The sequence below is a fragment of the Amblyomma americanum genome, chromosome 10 (assembly GCF_052857255.1).
Source record: "Amblyomma americanum isolate KBUSLIRL-KWMA chromosome 10, ASM5285725v1, whole genome shotgun sequence".
In the NCBI taxonomy this organism is placed as follows: domain Eukaryota; kingdom Metazoa; phylum Arthropoda; class Arachnida; order Ixodida; family Ixodidae; genus Amblyomma; species Amblyomma americanum.
This window is the reverse complement of record NC_135506.1, coordinates 6690155-6714021: the sequence shown is the minus strand read 5'-3', so window position 1 is coordinate 6714021 and position 23867 is coordinate 6690155. Positions and strand designations below refer to the sequence as shown.

The 23867-nt window shown below is 49.3% G+C and overlaps 1 protein-coding gene across 2 annotated transcripts in view; it reads right to left on the bottom strand.

The window, feature by feature from the left end:
- The window catches only part of LOC144107556 (uncharacterized), a 35038-nt gene extending 12199 nt beyond the window's left edge, over positions 1-22839 (bottom strand). The window contains exons 1-5 of one of the 2 annotated variants that reach the window (XM_077640625.1): positions 22689-22839; positions 21797-21832; positions 5021-5382; positions 3476-3616; positions 1069-1209 (exon numbers count right to left, since the gene is read on the bottom strand). In XM_077640625.1, coding sequence (XP_077496751.1) covers positions 1069-1209; positions 3476-3616; positions 5021-5382; positions 21797-21832; positions 22689-22701 — 693 coding nt within the window. In that variant the 5' untranslated portion in view covers positions 22702-22839. Of the gene's footprint in view, positions 1-1068; positions 1210-3475; positions 3617-5020; positions 5383-8302; positions 8381-14367; positions 15058-21796; positions 21833-22688 lie in introns of those variants that run through there. The other variant, XM_077640624.1, reaches the window with a different exon arrangement.
- Between the last annotated feature and the right edge of the window lie 1028 nt (positions 22840-23867).

The following is a 23867-nucleotide window of genomic DNA, read 5'->3' as shown; positions in this document are numbered from 1 at the left end:
TTCACAGAAGGGTTTGATACGCTTGCAGAGGTCGACGACATCTTCTATATAACTGGTGAAGTTTTCAGCAGTTTATTGGGCCTGACTTCGCAAGCGTTGCTCAGCGCGAAGCTTTCGCACTGCAGGACGGCCAGACTTCTGTCAGACTGGTTTTTAGAGTCTCCCAGCTTGAGATGTCAGCCTCGTGGTTTCGAAACCAGAGATTGGCTACGTCGCTCAAATAAAAGATAACGTTGGTGAGCTTGACCCTGTCGTCCTACTTATTGTATGCATTTAGGAGTTCATAGGCGGCCAACCAATCCTCCACATCCATGTCATCTGTGCTGCTGAAGATGGCTGCGTCACGCTGCCGCACTGCACCGGAACAGAAGACAGCCAAAGGAAATGGTGATACAGTTTGGGTGAGAGTCTCTGGCATCGCAGAAGCGGTAGGCAATGCTCGGCTGCAAAGCTCCAAGGTGAGGGGATCGTTGGTACCTCCACCACTTATAATAAGGATAAGGCGCTGCGTCGCGAACAACAAGCGGTACAGCACGGATCCAGACCAGTGGCAGCGGTCAGTCCAGAGCATGCACGAGGGTCAGAGTGTTCAGAGCTTTTCATTGTGTTCTTCCTTAAGCGCCAGCCGCTGAAGATTCAGGAGTCAAAGGCCTGCCTTACAGTATACTGCTCTGGGTAAGAACAGCCCAAACAAACCATTCTGCAATACGCTGCTCAGCCGCTGCACAAAATAGTTGAGAGGCCAATGACCCAAGACTGAAATGTACCATTAAATAACAAGAAAAACAGTGTCACAGGGAGGTGAAGATAGCTTGAAAAAGAAAAGGGAACTGTGTACTGAAGCGCACCACAGCTGAAAATGCAGCAAAGGAAGGCTGATGGCTGCAATCTTATCCTTCGGTAACAATTGCATGTTACTGCTGGCACACTGGTATTCTGGCAGTAGAATACAGCATGCAGCAGATTGTTTTAGATGCCAAAAGTTTGGACAGTGATTGATGAAGCAGCTTCACAGAGCTGTCTGTAGCAGCCCAGTTACAGTTCAGTAACAGCCATCTGTTCACTAACCTTTTCCTGAAGCTTTGTCTGCAGCTCACGGTAGATGGCAGCCCGGTTCTCCTGGGCAGTGTCCAGCTTCTTCTGGATTTTCTCCCGCTTCTCGTCCACAAGATCCTCCAGCTGCTTCCGCACATCTGCAATGTGCTTGTCCTGCAGGCAACGAATGGCACACATTCGCTTATGAGGAGCCGCAGGTGTAGTTCATTCAATACAACTGCAGCACAAGAAGATGCTGCAAGGGCTATTACAGAAAAGTCTAGCAAACTGTCGAACATTCAAGATCAAAAGTAGCACAAGGGAAAAAAAAAATTGTGAATTGTTGGGTTAACATCCCAAACCAACATACGGCCTATGACAGTAACCATAGTGGAGGGCTCTTTACTGAATTAGACCACCTGGGGTTCTTTAATGTGCGCCGACATCACGGAGCACATGGGCATTTTTGTATTTCGCCTGAATCGAAAAATAAGCCTAAAGTATTTGAGATCAACCGCCGAAAACCAAAGCTACTGAGCCCCCTTGATGGGCAGCACAAGGAAAAATGACGGCAGATGAAACAAAAGGTCAGTAAAAACTGCTCAAGCATCTCCATTTTTGAACAGAAAAGATCCTGTTTGCTATCCAAGAAAAATGCACCTTGACCCCTTCAGGAGCTGCATCCCCATTTGTGGACGTGACCTGAACACCGTATTTCATCCACAAGGCATGATGTTCACAAATGTGGATTCAATATGCACTGAAATCTGGGAAAGCACGTGCAGACGCACATCAATCCAGGCAGGCGAAATTAATGCAGAGAACCATTTCCAAAGTGAACACCTCCACACTGAAGAGGAGACGCGGGTTTCAGCAATTTTTTTTTTATTTCTTTCTGCATTGACATCAAAAATTTTTTTCGTCTTCTAGAAACAAATTTTATGCCTATTTTCACAATATTTCACTGTTATATCTCTTATGTCTCCACAAAATTGTTTTCTAAATATATTCTTCCTCTGAATCTTGCAAAAAAACTGCAGTGTCAAGAAAATGTGGCACAAACCTAGTTCAATATTCAGTGCATTCCTACTGGTGTGCAACAGATCAAGGCGTTCTTGGAATTTTTTTCACAAAGCACAAATTTAAAGTTCACAAATCTGAAAAACAAACAAAACAAATGTCTTGAGTTGCACTATTGTTCTAGCAGAGCAACGAAACAGAAGGGGTCAAATTACATAACACAGCCAAGAAGAAATCTGCTCAGAAAGGAGAATATCTAGGCACAGAACCATAACTGAGAAAAAGGGCCATCGTTCACGAGTTTCCCCGCAATGCACGGCCGCCGCAGTGCACTGAACACTTTTTTTAGAGTACTTCCCAGTAAATTTCAACATTGAAACTTTGGGACAGCATAGAAAAATGTGGGAAACAAGAGGATACAACAATTTTCGAAAAATCACTTTATTGGCCATTTCTGGGGGGCACTTCAAAGCCGCGCCCCCTTAACAGTAGCTCTGCTATGGCTCTAGCAAGTGCGTTTTCCCATTTGTTTCTTTTACAAGCATGAGCACTAGCGCTGAACATGTGCCAATGTGTTTACGTAACTTAAAACAACAAAAATGAGTAAAAAAAGTACTTTAGTAAAACGAGCTTTTGGGCAAGTTGGTTACTTTGCTTCCACATAACTGCAGCACAAAAAAGGGGAGAAACACATACGACACGGACAAAAGGGAGCATGAAAGAAATTTAGAGAGAGATGAAGATGTTAATTTAGTTAAACATTGCAAGTCTTGTCAGGATTGCTCGCCGCATTTTGAACGTGCAAGGATTCTAGGCAAAAGCAAAGATCAAACTGCACGTGAACTACTGGAAGCTTACCATATAAAGAAAAAGGGCGTTTTTTGCATAAGCGATACTTCTGTTCATCTGTATAAAGCGGAATGTGACCTTTTCTCTGCCAGGCGATAAGATGGGTTTCACGGTGTGATAAAGTTTTGTTTTGAATTTTTTGGATTTGGTTTTTTGGTTTTTGTGATCGAGGTAAGTGTACTTGCTGCGCGCGTATCCGCGGCGGAACCTTTATATTTCCCATTCCTGGCGAAATAAAATCAGTTGTGAGTGCAGCTTTTGTCCGTGTCATATGTGTTTCTCCCCTTTTTTGTGCTCGTAATTTTTTACGCTGCAGTTATGTGGAAGTAAAAAAAGTACAACCAAGAGCCTGAAAGCAGTGCTGAGTTGCAATGTGGATATACAAAGCTGCGTAATTTATCGGCAGAGAAGGTGGAAATTTTTGCTGTGCAATCCAGGCCTGGTCCTTAAAAAAAAAAAAATCTAAACTTAGTTCCAATGAACAATCACTAGCACCTGAAAGGGCTTTAACCTGCACAGTGACATGCAGTTTCACGCTGACTACCAAACCCAGGAAAGAACAGTGACTCACGTGATTCCTCAGACGTTCCTGCAGGGCTGCAATCTGCGCCTCGCGTGCCTCATTGGCATTCTCAATCTTCTTCTGGATGTTGGCCAGCATCTCCTGGGTCTGCGCGTCCAGCGACTTGCGAACCTCTTCCACCCGGCTCACCTGCAAAACGGAGGCACAAAAGTGACAACCCAGCCATCAACATATCCAGAATAAAGTCACTAGCATCAAGCCAGTGCCACCCTGCTAACACAAGGCAACCAATACTAAGATACAACTAAAAACAAAACTGGAAGTTGGCAATAATGGTCATGGTGCCCTGTATACTCCAATGACCAACCACATCAGCACGTCCGATTGCTCTAAACAAATCAGAGGAATCAAAATTCTTTAGCTCATAATGTCATCTTGTGATTAGCTTTTAGTTTAGGTGAAAAAAGCTTTAACAGCAGACTTATTTCGTCGCAGAAAAATTCTGTGCAGTGGTCCTGAATAAGTTACTGCCACATGCACATGTGTAATGTGCAGTTGAATCTCGCAACAACAAAATTCACAGGGCCTGCGAAAAATTTTGTTACGCGAAACATTGTTATCACGACATCGGTGGAATACACCGATAGATTGATCTGGATAGTTCATAAACAATGTTTATTTCTAAAATTTTGTCAGCATTAATCTTTCATTGTATCTGTGAAATTTTGTATCATTCACTGATCTTTCATTACATAGCTTCACGCAGTACCCTGAAACACACATTGATGTAGTTCTACTACATCAGCATTGAACTACACTAGCCACCTGAAAAAAAAAAAAAAAAAAAAAACTAGCCAGAACAAGACTATTTTCTGCTTAGCGCAGACGATACTACACCCTTAACACGCCACAAACTAACTACGGACCACAGATGCTTAGATATGATCTTCCCGCACTACTAAACCGTTTCTTTGATGCAGGCATTTACATAAATAAATGCAGCAATGCTGGCCTCCGGGCGGTCTTTCACTAAATAATTCTTTTTTTTGCTGGGTTGGTTGGTTTTTGTTATGCATTTCTATACGGTCGAATTATGCAGTCTCGTTGAGTGCTTAGTGTAACCCGTCAGCACGCCAATATGTCTTCATTCATGCATGTTGAAAATTGTTCTCTTTTATGCGTTGTCAATGTGTTCACTGCAGTGAAATTAAGTGCTCTAATAAAATGTTTAAATAATGCTTTCAATGCATGCTTTGAATTTTGTATGTTACTTGTCCTGTATGTTATATCGCATGCTTAGTTTGTGTTTCCGCTGTTCATTCATAGATTGTGAATTATGCCTTAGGTTTATGTATGCCTTTCTTGTTTACATGGCGCCACTGTTGCTGGATGTTGTGGGTCTCGGGAGCTTGTCAAGCTACGCCTTTTCTTCCCGTGGCCCACTGCTCTCTGTAGCAAGAAATAAATGAACTGAAACTGAAATGAAAACACAGCTCATAAGAAAGCAGAACAGCACAAGAAGCTACCAGAGCACAATAGTGCTAGGCGCACAAGAATGAAAAAGCAATGGGTTCTGCTCAGGGCACAGCTCACATGTTCACGCTGCCTCTCCTGGATGGACTTGATGTGGGCCTCGCGGTTCTCCTTGAAGGCCTCGATCTTCTTCTCATAGTTCTGCCGGGCAGTCTCCTGGAACTCCTCGGCGAGACCCTCTTTCTTCTGGTTCACCTCGGCCAGCCGACTCATCTTCTCGTTCAGCTGGTTCAGCTTCATGGCCTCCAGGGACAGGCGCCTCTCCTCAGCCTCCTTGAGCTTCTTCTCGATGTCCTCGGCCGAGATGCTCTTGGGGGGGCTGGTGCTGGGCTTGCGCAGGGGCGAGTCCATGCAGGGGTCAGCCAGCACCAACTCGTACTTGAGCCCACCCTTGCTCTGCTCCGTGCAGCGCACCTCCGTCGCTGCGTAACGATGCAAGCAGGCGGCAGTTGAACAAGAGCTGCTCACTCGGGTAAATTTCTTGGCACCCATGAAAGAACAGTGCCATTGAAATAGAGAGGCTAATGATGCAGCAATGTCTACACATACAAGAGGCCACTGTGTGCGTGTTTCCCTATCTCATGCTGCCACATGTGATGACGAGCTGTCATCAGGCGGCACCCGAGACACGCGGGTGACAAAGTCTGAGGAGTCCTATGCATTTTTTGTATGTTTTTGAACTGGAAGGCAATGCACATGCCAAAATCTACTAGATAAACTGTCAATGTTATAGCAACAAGCATAACTTGACCAGACCACATGCTGAACTCTGCCCACAGTGGATACTTTCATGTCTGCTTGCATCTCTTAAAAAAAAATCCCAGAATGCCTAGTTCCTTCATTGTTGGCAATGTCATAGTACCAGAAGCTGTTGATGCCTTCGATCCCTCCAGCCAATGGGCGAATTTATAACCACCAGCAAATTTTTGTCCCCACAAGGCTTTTATTTCTACCACATTAAAGAAAATTCTTGAAAAGAACACAAGGTGTCCCAGAATGTGCCAAGTCCTGCCCCTTCAAATTTATTATTGACCAAGCATGTAAAGCACAGGGTTTTTGCACTTCAAAAGCACACGAGAAAAAATTTTTCCCGCATGTTTCACAAGCAATAACAAAGGGAACTGCAACACCTCTGACATCACGATGCGATGAGTGCAATGCAGCTGGCTAGCAGATTCGAAAATAGCCCAAAAAGTGTAATTGAAAGATATGAAACATTTATTTGCAACAGCCGTCTTATTTTACATGTAGTGGATGCTTATGGCCAGAATTATTTGGGTGGCACCTCCACCAGTTTCAAACTGCCACGTTTACACTGTAGTTAAATTCCCTAACACACCTTTTGACAATCTGCAACCAATACAGAGAGCATATTGCTTCTAGGACCGCTTTAGTGTGTACAAGCATGCTTGCGCAACGAAACTGCGTTCTGCAGCGTTCGTTGGCCCGTTCCAAACAATGCCGCTGTCGCAACGCCCACACAGCTGCCAGAAACGATGCGGCGTGAAAGAAAGGAGTGCCGTCTCTTCGGGACCCGGAAGCGGCGGCGTCCGGCGTCACACAGCAGCGGGCCCGAGTCCGAACACCACCGCCGTGGTGCGAGTGCTGGTCCGTCCAGGGAGGAGAGGCGAGGGTGACGAAAGGGAGGGAGGGTGCCCCGGAGCGTCCGCCGCCATCGATCCAAGTCGACGACCGACCGGCCCGTGGTTCCTGTGACTCATCCCGGCGCCGTCGGGACGTCGCTGGCAGCCAGACGCCGGCGCCAGCGGAATAGCAGGGAAGGCAGCGCGGTAGCGGTGGTCGCGGCGCCGACACGACACGCGTACGCGCCGACGCGTGCGCGCACGGCTTGCTCTGCACCCCCCCCCCCCCCCTCCCTGTTTTTGGCATCTTTTAATGGAGGGGGCCACACGCAGTTAGCAACCAGCCCTGACTTGACGGGGCTGCGTCACGCGCGTATCGACTCCTCCCAAGTGACGCGCGCAATGACCACTAGGCCCAGCACAGCTGTTCCAAGAGTTCGCTGGTTAGGTTAGGCTAGTAACGCCGGTGGTTAGGATAGGGCTCCGAGTGAACAACAGACGCCCGGCACGAGCGCTAGACCAGGTACTGCATTCCAACGCGCTAACACCATGGGATAAGAATAAAAGGGGGGGGGGGGGGGGTGCCCAACTCTCGCAGAAACCGTCGAATTTCATATCGGCTCCGCGGTTGAACGTCCAATACTTGATTTGGGGCAGCGCATCGCACACTCCTTAACTCGCGGCTACGGGCCTGGACTACCGTCTCGAGTCGGGTTTAACTAAAACTGCTCGGACGACGTCTACCCAGCTGCTTTCGTCCCGAACAGTGAATATCATTCGCTGATGACCGGCGCGACTAGCCGAGGGGGAGCGGGTGAATGCGGCTACTCTGAACAGAGAAAAGGCCGCAAAGACAGCCTAGAAACACGAAGGCCGAGAACCGGAAGGTACAGAATTCTCGACGATGACGAAGCCCAATAACGGCGGAAAAAGCTTCCGCGGAATATCGCCACTGGTTCGCGGTGTCGCAAACATCGCCAGAAACCAGCGAGTCTCTTCCAGCTGTGTTTCCATCCAGTGCGTGACTCATGAGACGACAGTCTTTCTTTCCCGGCCGGGGTGACCTCAGACGACGCAGACGACCACCAAACAGCAGCTTTTCATCACGAGCGCAGCACGCCGGGGTGTGGGGTCAATGCCGTACGCGTCACGGGCGCGCGCTACCCGTGCCTCCCAATTACCCCCCCACAATGCCCTTTCCACGACACGCGCAGAGAAAAGCGCGGAGCGGCAAATTCGGGGACGGCATTGTTTCTCAGCTTTGGCCAGGCGTTTGGCCAAGGACACACGCTATGAGCAACGCCGCAGCAAGAAGTACACGCTGCAGCGCGTGAATTATGACGTCACGCTCTCATGACAACACTCAATGGGCACAGGCGGACACTGTTGGGAGACAAGGCAGCGTGGAGTAGCACATTTGCCGGAACACCGCAGTGGAACCGCGGCAATTTAGTGTTGCAAAGACGTGTTAGCGTACACATACCGGTTCACCGGGCGCCTCCTGCGCATGCGCACACGCAGTAGCCCTGCCACAGGCCTAGTGCGCACTAACACGTCACCGCTGCGCTAAAACAACTAATGCAGACAGGCGATACAAACGCGTAGTACCCTGCTCCGCTAGAGCCACACGGCAGAAAGTAACACAGGGAGGCAGCTTCGCCCACAAATCGACGCCAGAGGCGAGATTCCCTGGTCAAGCCCTGCGTCCAAGACCGTCCACAGGCGAGGGAGGGAGGGCGGCGGTGTCCCGCATACTCACCCATGAGCATGCCCGACCGGCGAGGAGGCCGAGTCCTCACCAGCGGCTTCAGAATCATCGGCTGACTCTTGTTACGGTCTGCGCGCACAATCCGAGCAGCAGAGAGGAGAAAGGAGGGAAGAAGGGCACAACAGACAAGCACATACATTGTCAAGTACAACGCACACACGGGGAGAAAGTGGAGGCTCCGAAGTAACCTCACTACGTTGTAACTCCGACAAACGAGAGGTCGAAGCGCACCAAATGAGAATAATCACAGGACAAAAGCTAGTAATACGAATTAGGCTACACAAGACGAAAGGCTGGGCCAGCTGAACTGTGTTACGCTTACACTGTAACTACGCTTCTGCTCAATGCAACGCAATCCAAGAGGCCGAACTTGGCGCCTGGTCTGAACGGTTAAACCCGAACCCAAGCGGGTCAAAGTACGGTCATCGTACTTCAGGGAAGCATGATGTACGAGCTAACTGCGAATAGACTCGACATGTGCTTGCAGCTTCATGGCTGCTGTTTGTACAGCTATTTTCTTTACACACAACTTCCCGGGTGAACAAATTCGACAACACACTGTTGACGTTCAGCGTTACGTCCCGAAATGACGCATCACTACCGGACTCCGTTTTGATGCTTGGCTGTGCTTCACGCTTTAATGTTCACACTGGCCACTCAAAAAGTAAAAAAAGTGCTCAAACCCAGAATATATCCCCCAATCCACTTTCACGCCCTGCGTACTAAAATATCTCGGAACTTACGAGGTGCGGCGAATTGAATGTGTTCCGTCTCATTAATCGCAATCACTCGTAGCCCATAAGTGTGTAAACAAAGCGCAATTCTCGGTTTAAATGTGCACGTCCGCAATCTTTTGCGAGGCCGGAGACCTGGCTAGACTCCTTATAACGAGGTCCTTTCCACCACTGCACACCGCAGAGGATTTTCGGCTGCAAATGCTCCAACCTTAGAACGCACGCAAACAAAAAGAACGCCAAATGCGGCGGCGATCTTGCCACACTGCTTGGTCGCAAACGCAGGAAAGACATTAGTCTGCAAGTGCCGCCAAGCGTGACGGGTACACCAAGGTCAGCGCCTGCCTTCCAAAGAGGTGTTGGCTTTTTTTTTCTCTCTATCTTCAAAGTAATCACCAAATTTCGTAGCGCGAAGGCTGCACTCACATTATAGAACCCACAGACGTGGAGAAAAGGAATACAAAATCTCAAGCACGCGCGAACGGAAGATTGCGTTAAAATAGGTTGCGCCCGTGAGGTGCGCACACACGAAACTTCCGCTCGCACTTTTCCCAAACGCTACGGGATACCCCCCCCCCCCCCCCCCCCATTCTTTTTTTGCAGGGCGTTACCAAACAAGCGCCACAGGAATAATTTCCAGAACACAAGCACAAATCGAAAGAGGCGGCAAAAATCTCGCCGGCTCCGTAACTTCCAAGGTCACCATGCAAAGGCGAGCTGTGGAAAGCAAATGGGATAGTGACAACGGAAAGAAGAAAAAAAAAGCGAGCACAGCGCCCATAATAACAACGCAAAGGTACGGAGGCAGGCACATGCGTGAAGACTGGCCAAAGAAGGTGAAGAGAGAGAGGGGGGAATCAATACATTCGATTGTCCGCCGAGCCCCGGCGGCGGACCCTCGTCACGAGAGCGGTCCGAGACGCACAATGCACACACAAAAAATATGGCGAACTCGCACACCACCCAGTGACCAAGTGGACGTATTGTGTAATTCCATCCCGGCGTGCGTCACAGCCAGCCACGATCCATAATATCGCCACACATAAAGGGCCGCCGTCGAGCAGACAGCCGCAATGGCGAAGCCCGTGCCATGGCGCTCAATTCAACCCGCAACAGACGAATCCGTACCACCGAGAAACTATTCGTTCAGCCGCCGATCTGACTGCGCATTCATTCATGCGACTGCTACGCAGCAACAGCCGCATGCATTATATTCGGACACAACTAAAAAACGAAGCGACAAATGCGCCTCAAAGGAGGCCCCTCCAGCCAATGGCGTCGATCGATTTTTCATGACGTCGCGGTTAGTACATGACTGATCCCGTGTAACGACAGCGTGAAAGGAGATTAACCTGTGTCACTAGGGATTAGCCACGGATTAACCGCGTCGTCATGGCAGTCTGTATGTCGACGCCACTGACTGGAGGGCCTCCTTTAAAAGGCATTTGCCGCTTTGTTCTGGAGTTGTACCCCAGTACAGCAGCGCTACGGCGAAGCTACAAGGACCGGCGAAAAACCTATCCAAGTTGACAACGCTGCCCAGCGCGACGAAGGGACTGCTGGCGATTAGCCAGAGATCATAGAGCGACCACTTAGAGCAGCGAACGCGACGACTTAATCCCGACCATAGTTCAGATTGCGAACAAGTTTGTCGACTCGACACTCGATTCTCACACACCGGCTCTGCCTTGCACAAAGCTGCACAGGAAGGGGGGGGGGGGGGTCTTTTTTTCCTTCCGTAAGAAATATGTATGCGGCACTCATGCCTTCCCTCATGTCTGGGACAAAGTACTGGGTTTTCGCCCACGAGAACACCGGCTACCCGCATGAGGCGCTCCTCGGATGCGAGCGAGCTGCTGAACAGAAGCACGACGACTTCATAAAGCTAAGCGACCACACTGGGCTTCGGGCTTAATCAATGAAAACCGTCATGCAGTGAGAAAACATAAAGGAGAACGTCTTTCACACATGCCCCGACCCCACGCTTAACGCTCCCCAACGACACGCGGTCATCGCCCGTCTCGCCGCATGACTCATCCGCCGTCTGTAACTGACGCGGTCAGCCGCGCATCCATCGGTGGTTCACTGTCCGAACTCAACCCAGCGAGCAGGAATCTCCCTCCGACACCCCGCTCAAACTGCCACCCAAGACCGATCAGACGAGGGAGACCGTATTCGCAACGGCGGCCCACTCGTCGCGTCCAAACGCCGGCGCAATAACCGCCGCGGGGGGACGATGGGGGGGTGGGGCGTTGTTCGGGTTGGTCCTTCGCGCGCCCACTGAACGGAGTGTCCTCCTCGGACGCCTTCGCGAAAAATCGGTCGCACGTAGGCGGTCCGATCTCGCGACACACTGAAAACGTCTCGGTGCAGAACACACGCACACCTGTCGGAAGCGAGGCTGGAAAAACCGGCCACCGAGGCACGACTCCTTCAAAGATAGCGCGTGGGCGACCATCGAGGGTGCAGTGCAGGCGGAGAGAAAAAGACATCCAAGCAAGTGAGAAGCCAAGGCACGATTAGTGCGCAATCCTTTGTGAAAAAAAGGCGCAGAAAGCAGGTCGTTCACATCCAAACTGCCCCGCCTTGGCCGGCTACTGCACCAGCCAAGGACCCTCCTAAACGTAACGACCCACTGAATTCACGGGAAAATGAACGCCAGGGTGTGCGCACCGAGGCAGCGACACGCAAATAACAGGCGCCAAGAGGGAGCAGAGTTAGCGCATTTGCGCGAATTTAGGCTTTCTCTTTTTTTTTTTGTAATCGCAAAAAGAGGGGGGAATAGGGTGCTTGGAACTAAACGGCAGGCAGACAAGACGGCGAGCACCGTATTTCACAGAACGAAGTCGACGCAAGGGTGACGAATGTGCCGACTGACGGAAGGGCGACTATAGTTAGAGTCAAAAGCCAAGATTAGACAGGCAACGTGTAACGTAATGGGAACAACAGGATCTAAGCGAGGCTACGCAGGGAATACTAAAAATAATCCCATAATAACTGCGGTCGGCACGGATGAGAAGGTAGGTGTGCAAGTTTCAAATCTTCATTTCAATGAAACCTACTGTTAAATTATATTACATTCAAAATGCAAGCTTAATTAGAGGCGAGCAAATCAAAATTCTGGCCGCGCTTTTTCATTCAGCGAGGTCCCCTTACAGTCCCTAACGAGGCAACCCTAAATCGGTCGACGCGCGATTGACATTCCGTTTTTAGAAAGTGATCTCGCCTTATTGAAATCGAAACTATAGATCAACAGACACGGAACGCCGACATCCCACACGAGGGGCACAATAAAAAAAAAATTAAGACTGGAGAGAATGTCAGCCTGTCTTTCAAACATCACAGCGCAATGTGCAACTTTTTGAAAGAGCCTAAAAGATTAAAATGTGTTAGCGCATTGGATAAACCGACGCTCCGATGTAATTGCACTGCTACCGTCCAAAGCAAAAAAAAAAAATATGGTGAGTACACTAAAGCTCGGCCTTAAAGGAGCTCTGAAACACCGTCTGAGCAGAGAACATCAACTCGCGCAATCACTACATTGTGATGTCATGAACACCTGAGCCAAATAACACTTCTACACACAGCAGAGAACCGAAATCGCGCACCGAAGTTGAAGCCCTGTCCGGCGACTTTTTCATGTTCGTACCCGCCTGCGTATGTCAGTCAAGAAATGGGTATTGGTTACACTAAACCACGCCGTGAGGGAAAGGAGGGGCTGGAAAAGAGAAAGGCGTGCCGTCGTGGAGGGCTCCGGAATAATTTCGACCACCTGGGGATCTTTAACGTGCACTGACATCGCACAGCACAAGGGCGCCTTTTGCGTCTCGCGCGGCCGGGTTCGAACCCGGGAACTCCGGCTCAGTAGCCGAACGCGCTAACCACCTGACCTTTCAGCGTGCAAAAAAAAAATAATGCAGAGAGGAGAGGGCGCGCCTGACTGCAGATAGCTCAGCTTCTACAAAGCGCTGTCAAAAATTTCTGCTCGAAGATATTCGTCAAACCACGTCCGCTAACATCCCGGGCATACGACAGCTTCGTTGAAAGCACCTTTCAAAGCCTCTTGAAGGGGCTGACGCGACAGCGTTAATGCCCATATGTGCATAATTGCTCACTCTGTACTTTACTGTCATAGATCACTCTTGGCGCAGTGGTGGAGCGGTTAAGCGATGGCAGCAGTCACCAGGCTCCCCATCAGCACTGGACCGGATCATGCATTTACTGCGCCTCATAACGTTGCACCGCAAAATTGTGAGCAGGTAGCAGTGAAAGCGACTCCCTTCAAGCGCCAGGCTTGCGATATTATCTTGGCTCCAGCATTACGCCCACACACAAAAAAAAAGCCGCCTAAAAAACAACTGCGAGTTTGTCTAATCAGCGGGACTCCAATTGACAATGGTACAATCGAAGGCATTCCGCAACGGTCGCACTCGGCAAGCGTCCTCAAAAACCACGTTGCAGCAACATTTGCGTTTACCGATGTCCGTGAAAATTCTCGCGACCCGGGAGAAACAAAGCTAACGAAGGGGCAGCGAAAATGACGCGACTAAACGAAAATAAACAAGACCACCAGCGTCGGCCTTGCGCTCTTGGGCAAGGGTGTGCGCCGTGTCCGGGGGTCCCGGAAGGTGTTCATCAATGTTTCAAGGTCTCGCGCGTGAGGCCGCGGCGCATGAAGTCGTCAACAATTCAGGACTTAGCGCACGTGCGCAGAGACACGTTTATGACACACCGGCGACAGCTAGAAGAGGAACGGGAGACATCAGTATGTGCGATATCCAAATACTCGTTAGTCCATAAGGGGATGTTCGCTTTTATTTTTTCTGCGCCATCGCCCGATACAGGTATTTTACTACTCCTTAACCTTAGCCACATTGTCTGATTAAGCGCAAACGGAAAAAACCTCGCGCCGACATATATACGCCAGCACGCATACTAAACCCTGGATCACATCACGCGGTGGGTTTCGCCATATATATCGGTTCCCCACAACCCCAAAGTAAACGGGTTTGGAAGGGAGGGGAATCACAAAACGCAAGGTGGAAAAGCAGCTAAAAACAAAACAGCAGCATGCGAGGTGAAGCCAAGACCAAGACGGTGCCACGCCCAAGCGCGATCTCCCCTTCCAGATGGCAACGCCAATCCCGGCATGCGCCCGAGATTCCTTTTTTTAGGGAGTAAGGCCGAGGCACAGCGCCATGCGAACATAAGAACGGAGACATGGCACAATTAATAAGCAAAGCCGAGGCAGATCAAGGCCGCTCGATAGACGCGCCGCCGCCGCAAAGGAGAAGCCCTGCTGACGGCACAAGAATGACTCACCGAGCGTCGGGGCGCTCCTGCACGTGTTGCAGAAGCAGCGAAGGAGGGCCTCCTTCACCAGCTCGCTCACAATGGTCGTCGGGGAGCCGAAGATCACCATCGCGAGGCTCCGGGGTCGTCGGTTGAAAAGGTTAAAGTGTACGGGGGAGACCCAACCTCTACGCGACGCGTTCCAGAAAAAGACACCGGCCTGGCGAAAAGCCCCCTCGGCACTCGGGAGAAAAAATAACCACGACTTGGCCCCGCAGGAGAGGTTTATCTGCAGTACTTGTCGCGATCTACGCTGGTTGTGTACACACACGGAAACAAGTCCAAGCTAACCTGCTTCGCCGTCGCGCTGTGCAAAGAATGCTGAAGCTGGGGTGCCGAAAAGGTTCCAACTGCGTCGGACGGAGTTTTTCCACAAAGCGAGCGTAGTGCCGGTTGAGCACAGAGATTGAATAAGTGGCGACCGTTTTTTTCTTTCCTCTCCCGGACTGCAGTTGCACCGCGTCTGCTGCGCCGAGCCTTCAACCGCGCCCTTGCCTCGCTGCTGACTGTGCCCCGCCGCTGCGCGCGCCTTCCCTCCGGCTATCCCCTAATCGACGTCGGCAACGACCGCAGAACTACGCTGCTTTCCCCAAAAGGGATGCTGCCGGCGCGACGCTCGCTTCGCGGGGAAAGAAGGGAGCTGGTCAGGGGTGGGGAAAACGCGGGGGCGACAGACCGGATTGGGGACAACGGGAAGCGCAGCAGCGCAGGCGCCGCCTCGCGGCAGCCACGCACGACGCCACAGGTGGCGCTCCTAGCGGCAACGGCGCTCGCGCTACTTTTGAATTCCGACAAAGTTCGGGAGCTACGTCACAAAGCCTTCGTTTCAAGCCAGAGGGCATATTCTGCAGCATTCATTTCTCAGTTTTGATCCTTTTGGTTCCTTTCCATATGTCAAGCAGTCTTTGGTACTGCAGCCGGCAACTGACAAAGACAGTCTACATGCCAGCCATGACATCGCAAGTAGCAACTATGGTAAAAAAGGCAAAATATCTTGCGAAGTAGCAATACATCTCCAGGACCTTTTGAGAGGATTCATATCCCGTTATTATTCGCCGTCAAGTGAACATTCCTGAGCAAGGAATAGGCGCGGCAGCATTAATGCGAAAGCGTTAAAGGTCCCGAACGGCAGTAAGCCCGGCGTCGGCGTGACTAGCAAATGCCTACTGGCAGAGAAGGTAGTGACGTAAAAAAAACCGTTTCGAGGAAAAAAAATAAAGGTGTAAAACGAAGTCGTATCGTTGTCCGTTCGGTCGAAAGCTCGGCCCGCTAGCCATACACAGCTGAGGAACGCTCGTTCAGTGGAATAAATGGACGCCTTGTACGAGCACCTCACAGGGCGCAGTACGGGAATTGCATTACAGGAACACTTACTGGGGGTCGCTAACAGCGTCACCAGTTACGGACGATGCTTAAGCAGCATGTGATGACAATCAGCGTGACGATGACTGCGAAGGGGTGCTCCAAGCGACCTTAAGGACCCTTTCGCTGTCGCGTCAGACTTCTATAAGGCGAACTTAAGTGTCACCCAAGTTTGTTTTTTGAACGAATGGAGAGGGACGAAAACAATCGGATTGGCAGGTCCTAATCATCCCCGAAGAAGACGTTCACGAAAATCATTGCGGATCTTTCCTCACCTCTCCGAAAAATGGTAGTGATCACGGTACCGCGAGCACATCCCGCGGCAGCGTCCCCTCCAAATCTCGGACCAACACGATCCGCCAGGGTGCAGTATCAAAAGCGAGCACCCACCCGGCCATTATAATGCAGGTATGGTTTGAGGTGCAACGCAGACATCGACCTAGAGAAACTCCCCCACAAAGCCAGGAGGATAAACTATTTTCATCGACCAAGGTAACAGTTGGTGTGGGGTTCAAGCCCCATCAAGTGGCCATGAGCCCGTGGCTAAAACGCAGTAAGGACCTACGCTGTCCTCTAAGCTCAATCCTCAATGCTACGGCCGATCGCACTGCCGGGACAACACATAGGAGCGAAGGAAGCCGCATGCTGACAAAAACACCATCAAACACTGTTTTGAAGCAAAAAAAAAAAAACAGCGGCGCGCGTGCTCCATGCCCAGCGTACAGTGAACACCTATCTGCTGGCTTGACCTTCGAAAAGCGCGAGGCCTACGGAAATTCGCTGAAGGTTACAAATTACAAATAAAAAGGAAATATAATGGGAGAACGGGGCACAAAGGAGCAGTGTCCTCAGCAGCCACGGAAACACGTCTCGGCAACGCGACCCAACTTTCGCACCGAATTACAGCACATGTCACGCGCCGAACTGAGAAACGTGCTAGCACAGCGCAGCGCAATTAGGGACCAACAAAAAAAAATGGGGGAGAAAGGGGGAAGATCCCCACATAATAAGAAAAGGTCCCAAGCACAGTGCCTCTGCAAATTCCGAACGCTTTCTCCTAGACACTCTCCAGTTCACTCTGGTCTCCCGCGCTGGACAAACACGCGCGCGCATCTATTACAAGCGGGCCCCGCTAACCCTACCACTAACAACACGACTATGCGGCACACCACCGAAGCACACAAAAGATAACAGCGCCGCCGCCAGCAGCTGCGCGATATGAAGAGGCTCGCAGCAATAACAACCCCAGCTTGGACACGCGATCGCCGTGCGTGCCTCCGCTTCTGCCTTCCCCCAATGGTTCCATTCACCCCGGCGAGAGGTAGTGGGGGGCGTTGTTGGCGGACGGGGATATAGTGAGGCCCATTGTAAGGGAATGGGGTGGGGGGGGGGGGGGGGGTCCGAACGCTAAAGAGGCGCTTTCCGAGGCTGCGGTTATAACCCGGCTGGCGGGCCTAATTAACCTAACGACAACGCCATCGGCGGGCGGAGGCGCACACGGCGCCACCGTCCATCTCTCGGCGGATTTCGTAACCGCTCCACGGATACCTCGGCGCGGTCGGTCAACGCGCTCACGTCACGTGACGTGCATCGACGCGAACTTGTACGGCTGCCGACACCGCGCGCCCACAGGCAAATTGCGTGCAGCACGGGCCGCGCTGACCTTTCAGCGGCTCTGCCGTTACGCTGCAAAGAGCGCGGTTGCGGGTTCGAACCGGCGACCGCATTCTGATGGAGCTGTAAACAGATGCATTCAGCGCAACCGCGCCAGCGAACGAATACACAGGGAAGAAGAACCAGACGGAACAAGAAGATTCGCCTCGCATGTTTTCGTTTGCTAAAGTGGTTGCACATATACATTCCACTACGAGTCGCGACCTAGTCCGCTTGTCTGTTAATCCATGGGACCGAAAGGCAGAAAAAAGGTGCACAGAGACTTCTATGGATTCTGAAGAGCCTGAGGTGCAGAGCAACCCCCTCCCCGTCTTTGCAACACCTTCACCTTTGCAAACGGGGTGGAAAAATGGGCCAGTTGGTACGGATCCACGTTATTGAAGAACCACAAAGACTAGGACAGTTTTTTCGTGGTCATACCGAAGGGCCTGTCTTTTGAGAAGGCCGAACAAGCAATTGAGCAATGCTTCCCCCGGCTGCCCGTTAAACCCTCTGCTGTGGAAAAGAAGGCACTCAAGTTACTCAGAGACCTCAATCTTGGGCGTATGGTGTCTGCCTTTAATGGGGCATGGGAAGGGCAGCTCAGTGTTCTTTTCCGCAAAGACGCACAAACCATGTGCCCCCTTCTGGGTTATTGTTTCAGAATGCAATACTTGGCATGATGTAGTGTCAGGCTTCCTACAAAGGCACCTGTAGTAGCTGAACATAGCAGACCCTTTTCTTATTCCCAGTATTAAGAGCACTCGTTCGGTCTTTCTACGTCTCCGTCCTCATCCTTGTGGTGCCTCATTAACATGGGCCTTCACCTTTGGCACGTAAAAATCTGCTGCCATTATTAGCTAGTTCATACAGCGTGACGGGGGCTGTTGACAGTGCTAGAGGAAATGGCAGAGCAGTCCTTGAAACACCTAGCGGCGCCAAAAATATAAAAGATCACCACGGACCAAGCAACACAAACAGGGTGGATGCTTGAAAAGTTTTTTTTTTTTTACGTCAGCGAAGTAGCCCAAACCAAACTTTTGCTCCAAGATATCTGTCATCACAAAATCAGAGATAGGGATATAAATTATAATAAGAGCTACAAACCTTCACGACAGCAAGGCACAAACACTGTATAGAGTGATCGAACAAACAGATTCCAGTAAAGTTAACCCAGTACCGTAACACATAATGCATGCACTCAAATGCTACCTTCAATTGAGTAAAACTAACGAAAAACTTTCCAACATTCTTAGCACCGATTACTCAATTGACACCAACAGAAAAAAACGGACTGCGCACACAACGCGCACAACAAACCGACGGAGAGGCAGTTTCATTCAAAGCATTTTCTGTCTAATACCCTCCAGAATAGAGCAGCCCCAACAGCAGTTTTACAACACCGTTGCAGAGAACAAGAGTTATCCAGATAAACCAAGCCATGTTTTTACAGCAGGGGATGTAACAAGTGTCATCACCAAGCACATGAGAGCACCAAAGTCAACCACAGAGAATACAATGTGACATACACTCAAGCTAAAACAAGCAATGCGTAAACACGGCCATACATAAGACAAAGTGTACATGTTCCTACAGATGGTGGGAGAGACTTGGCTTCTTATTTATAACCTGAAGATTGCAGGCATACACCCTGGAAAAGCTAATTTTTGCATGTACAAGCTGCTAATCAATCTAATGTTACAGTAATTCATACAGCACCAAGGTCGATTCATGGCCATGAGAACTGCATTCTAACTCTAGTGCAAATTAAAAAAAAAACTCTTCAGAGACACCTGCAAATGCTTTAATAAGACAATGTGCTATTCACTCATATTTTCTTAACTGTACATGACTATGCCCTCAACACAATAAGCTTGCATTTAAAATGTCACTAAACAAAAAAAATGCTAAAAAACTTGAGCACTGCTATCTGTTCCTGCATGTGGAGCCGATGAAGTATCTAACTTATCAGGTGTTTCACCAAAGATTCTCTGCAATTTTTAAACAAACTTTTCATGTAAGAAGAGCACTTTTTACCACATAGCACTGTCAGCAGTGTAGCACATCAAAATACTGCCAAGACATGCAAACTAGCAGGCCGGTTAACCAATACGAAACAGTCAAATTAGTCTCCTTATTGAGAGGCGAGAAGCCCACCACAAGTAATAAGCATATCAGTTTTCAGAATTCTGAAAATGCAGCTACCCTCAGCGCTGCAGCCCAACAAACTCTGCCTACATCGTGCCAAAATACAAGTTCTTTCGAAAAAGTTCGCAGGCAAAGCAACCCCTCCAGTCTGACCAGAAGTCTTATTGTAGTCCGCATGTCAAGCACTACCCACATAGACGACATCTTGACCCACAGCTCTGTTGCGTTTAAGCATCCACTGTGATGTTGAATGTTTTCTGGGTGTATAGAGGGAGGAAGGCCTTGTTTAGACGCAGCAGTTCGGTGCAAGAGACTAATTTATGAGATAACTTAAACAAAAAAAGAAGTCCTATTTTGTGGTTCGTCTCTAATGCACCTTGCATTACCATATTGCTCATTAAAATGAGGACAAACAATCTAAATTTTTATATACTAAACAAAAACTAATGCTAACAGTAAATTTTCGTTAGCTGCAAGAACTGACCAAGAAAACCCCGATTATGGAACTTTTTGCAGCATCACCCGATCTGTACCAGAATTTGAGCTCGAAAGATATCACCAGATTTTTACCTGCCATGGAACTGCGGAAGAATAAAACCCATAAACAAAGGGCCCTAATAATGCATTAGCCACCACGTCCTCTTCCAATAAATCATATTTTATAAGAATGTGGAACCATCCTGAAGACCGAGAAGATTTATGAAGACTGATGACTCCAATATATTTCTACCGCCTCTTTTTGTTGAAACTTTTAAAAGAATAGAAAAACCAATTTAAAAAATAAAAAAGCAACCATAAATGGGCCTGAAACAACATGTGATGTCACAAATTATTAACAACTGACTTCACCGGCTGAACCAGGATATGCAAGCAATGGCTCCATTAAAGTGAGTGAAATGGTTACAAATAGTCAACATTGTCTCATTCAACCAGCATCAATGGATATGCAGCTCCTGCTACAAATACACCACAGGTAAATGTACTGTTGACTGTCAAGGGCAGACTTAACAGTGGTGGTGGCTTACCCATATCAAATACATATTTTGCGAATTCACAATACTACACTCACAATACTACAGCTCGCAAAAGGTTGCCCACACCTTCAGTATAATTTCCAGGATGGCTGCCTGGGTGAAGCAATAACTATTGCCCGCACACCACCAAAACTACGAAAAATAAAATTTGTGTCAGTGTACTACATTAATAAAAGCTGGGAAATGTGGTAGATATAAAATTCACTTTGAGCCATTTTTTTACTACATTAAGTCCAATTACTTTGAAGAAATAAGACACTAAACTGTAATACAGCAAAGGCTGGGGCTGAGTGTTGGTGCTGAAGTCGGGTACAAGTCTGCAGTGAAGCTCCGCCCACATTCAAGACGGCCGCACAGAATTCCTTCACGACAAAAGCTGTCCGATGTTAAAACTTTTTTTGTTACGTTAACAAAGAGCTATTCACAAGAAAAAAATTACAAGGTCTTATTTAATATAGTGAAACTTTAAAAGCTGATTTCATTTACTATTGTGATTGGCCAGCAGAGTAATACAGTGCTGTGGACCGTGATCCAGTGTTAGCAACTGCCGTTTCTTTAAGTTGTATCCTACTATACAGTAAGCAATTTTGGTGAAATCAGGAGTCACCTTCCTCAAACAACAATGTGGTGATCAATCACATAGCACGACAAAGCAACTCTCACAGTCTATATCAATCACTGTGAAAATGCCAGTATAAATAAAACCACAGCAATACTTAAAAACAACTCCCTCTCAAACAGCCTAATGCACCTGAGAACATATTACTGAGAAAAATGGTGGGAACTATTAAAAAATAAAGAAGCACAACTTTTGCCGGCTCCCACCCCGGGAACCACGCACGCTGAAACAGTTGCTACACAGCAGCAGCAGCAGCAAAGACAGCTGGCAGATGTCGCGCATCTGCTCAACCATTGTACAATGGTGAGAGCGAACTGGCAACACAAACATGTCACATGCCTCTGACTCAGCGCCGCGCAGTTATTGCAGGAAGCGAAACGCTCCAGAGTCTAGACAAAAGGTGTGTTCGGAGAAAGCTTAGGAGGCTGCCGTGGAATGCATCATCGCAAAAAAGATAGCGATCTCGCTAAGCACTCCAGTTGCATCGCAGATGTCAGAGGTGTTTCAACGGTTCGTTGCAAGAATCACTGCGATAAAAAGGGGGGGGGGGGGGGGGGGGGGGGGGGAAACACGCTCAGCTCACGTTCAGAGGCGCCGTCCCCGCCAGCACTCTTGATATCTGAAGCAAACAAAAGACAGCACACACGGTCGTTAGAACAATGTACCCGATATTAACAGATATTGCGGGATGCTCTGCGAACAGCCGCGGAAGCACTCTGTAAACGACGATGACTCATGCGAATGACCTTGCAGCATCTCGGAAAAAAGCTCGCGAAAAGTGAAAACGCGCGAACACGCTCCGTCCCTGCAGCTAGCTCAGTGGCACATGAGCGCGGCTAGCGTCAGCTTGGAACGGTAAAGATGTAACGGTTGCAAAAAAAAAAAAAATGCGTGCCAACACGACAGCATTACATGAAACCTTCCTTTCAACAAAACGAACTGCTTTAGCTTCTGCACGGCTTCTGTTAAAGAAACCGAACTGCGCAACGGTTTCTGAGCGTTGAACAACGGAACGCGCAGGCATATCTCTCCGCTGAGCAGCCCGACACAACACCCGGGGTCGACTTCGCTTGCAAAGCGATGCTGGCATGAAACGAAACAGTGCAAGCATCCCGTCCTCAAAACAAAGGCTTCAGAGTGTGAGGTTCTCAGGCGACCATTTATCGGGCGTCGCTCCCTCGTTAGTTGAAGGCGTTCTATGTTTCAGCACATCATTAAGCTTTAGGAAAGAAGAAACAAATGTCACTACCACTTTGGCATGTTCAGCAATACTGCCGCCGGAATCCTTCTCGGAAACCGCGCAGACAAATACGGTTCCCACTGACCACACAGGCACAGCTGTTGAAGTAATAATGCACCCTGCTGCAAACAAAGCAAACTGTAAGTAGGCCTAGGAATTCTGCTCAAAAGAGCCCGCTACAATGCAGTGCGAGGATGACACCACTGGCCGGAGCACTAAAACGCATAACACTTACCTGTGTTCTCCATAGCTAGAGTTTACGTTGAGCACCAACGAATTATTCAAGAGGAGCACAAAAAAACTAGACCCCTTGACACTGACAGCGTTTTTATACAAGCCGCCTCGCAGCTCGGTACAAGCGTCTTTGACAGGTAATGGGATTGGACGAAGCGCGGGAAAGAGCTGCGCCCTCTCATGGCGAAATATCTAGTTTCGGTTTCGATGTAACGGTCGCAGATGAACTGAAAAGTGCGGCTTATAAGCGAAAAGTACGATAAAGATAAATGCAAAGAAGGCAAATATACAATGAGAAAAATTGCGAAATTTGGTGCCTATATTACGTGTCTTTGATGGCAATTTTTTGCGCATAAATTAGCTGGATCTACCTGAGGGAATTGTTTGGACTGCGCTTCGACGGATTATCAATCCGTATGAGCCCTTCGTCGCTGGTATGTTTGTCCACGGCCGGTCTCGAGGGGAGCGCACGCTTTTAACGCGACAACGTTAAGGAGCCGTCGGCGGCTTTGGCCGTGAGCGAAAAATGGCGCATCTCGGTGGACACCTGAATCGCGCCGTAAGGGAAGGGATTTTCCTTCCCTTACGGCGCGGTATGGGTGTCCAGCGAGAATTGTGAGACAGGCGTCATTTCCTTTCCTTAAGACCAATTTTCATTTCATTTGCCTTCCCTTACGGCCCGGTTCGGGTGTCCATCGACGTATGTGAGACAGGCGTCCTTTCCTTAAATTGTCCAACGGGCCACGCGTCGCACCGAACGGGCGATGGCGTTCCGTGCGCCCCTCGGCAACGCTGCAACACGCTGTCGCGTCTCACTCTTAAAGACGAAGCTTAAGCGTCCTCCAAATTTTGTCTTCTTAGGGCGCTCGGCTACTGATCCGGAGTTCCCGGGTTCGAACCTGACCGCGGCGGCGGCGTTTTTATGTAGGCAAAACGCTAAGGCGTCCGCGTGCTGTGCGATGTCAATGCACGTTAACGATCCCCAGGTGGCCGAAATTATTCGGGAGCCCTCCACTACGGCACCTCTTTCTTTCTTTCTTTCTTCTTTCACTCCCTCCTTTATCCCTTCCCTTACGGCGCGGTTCGAGTGTCCGCCGATATATGAGACAGATACTGCGCCATTTACTTTCCCCAAAAAACCAGTTATTACGGCCTTCGCAATAGGGTCTGTTTCCGCCTC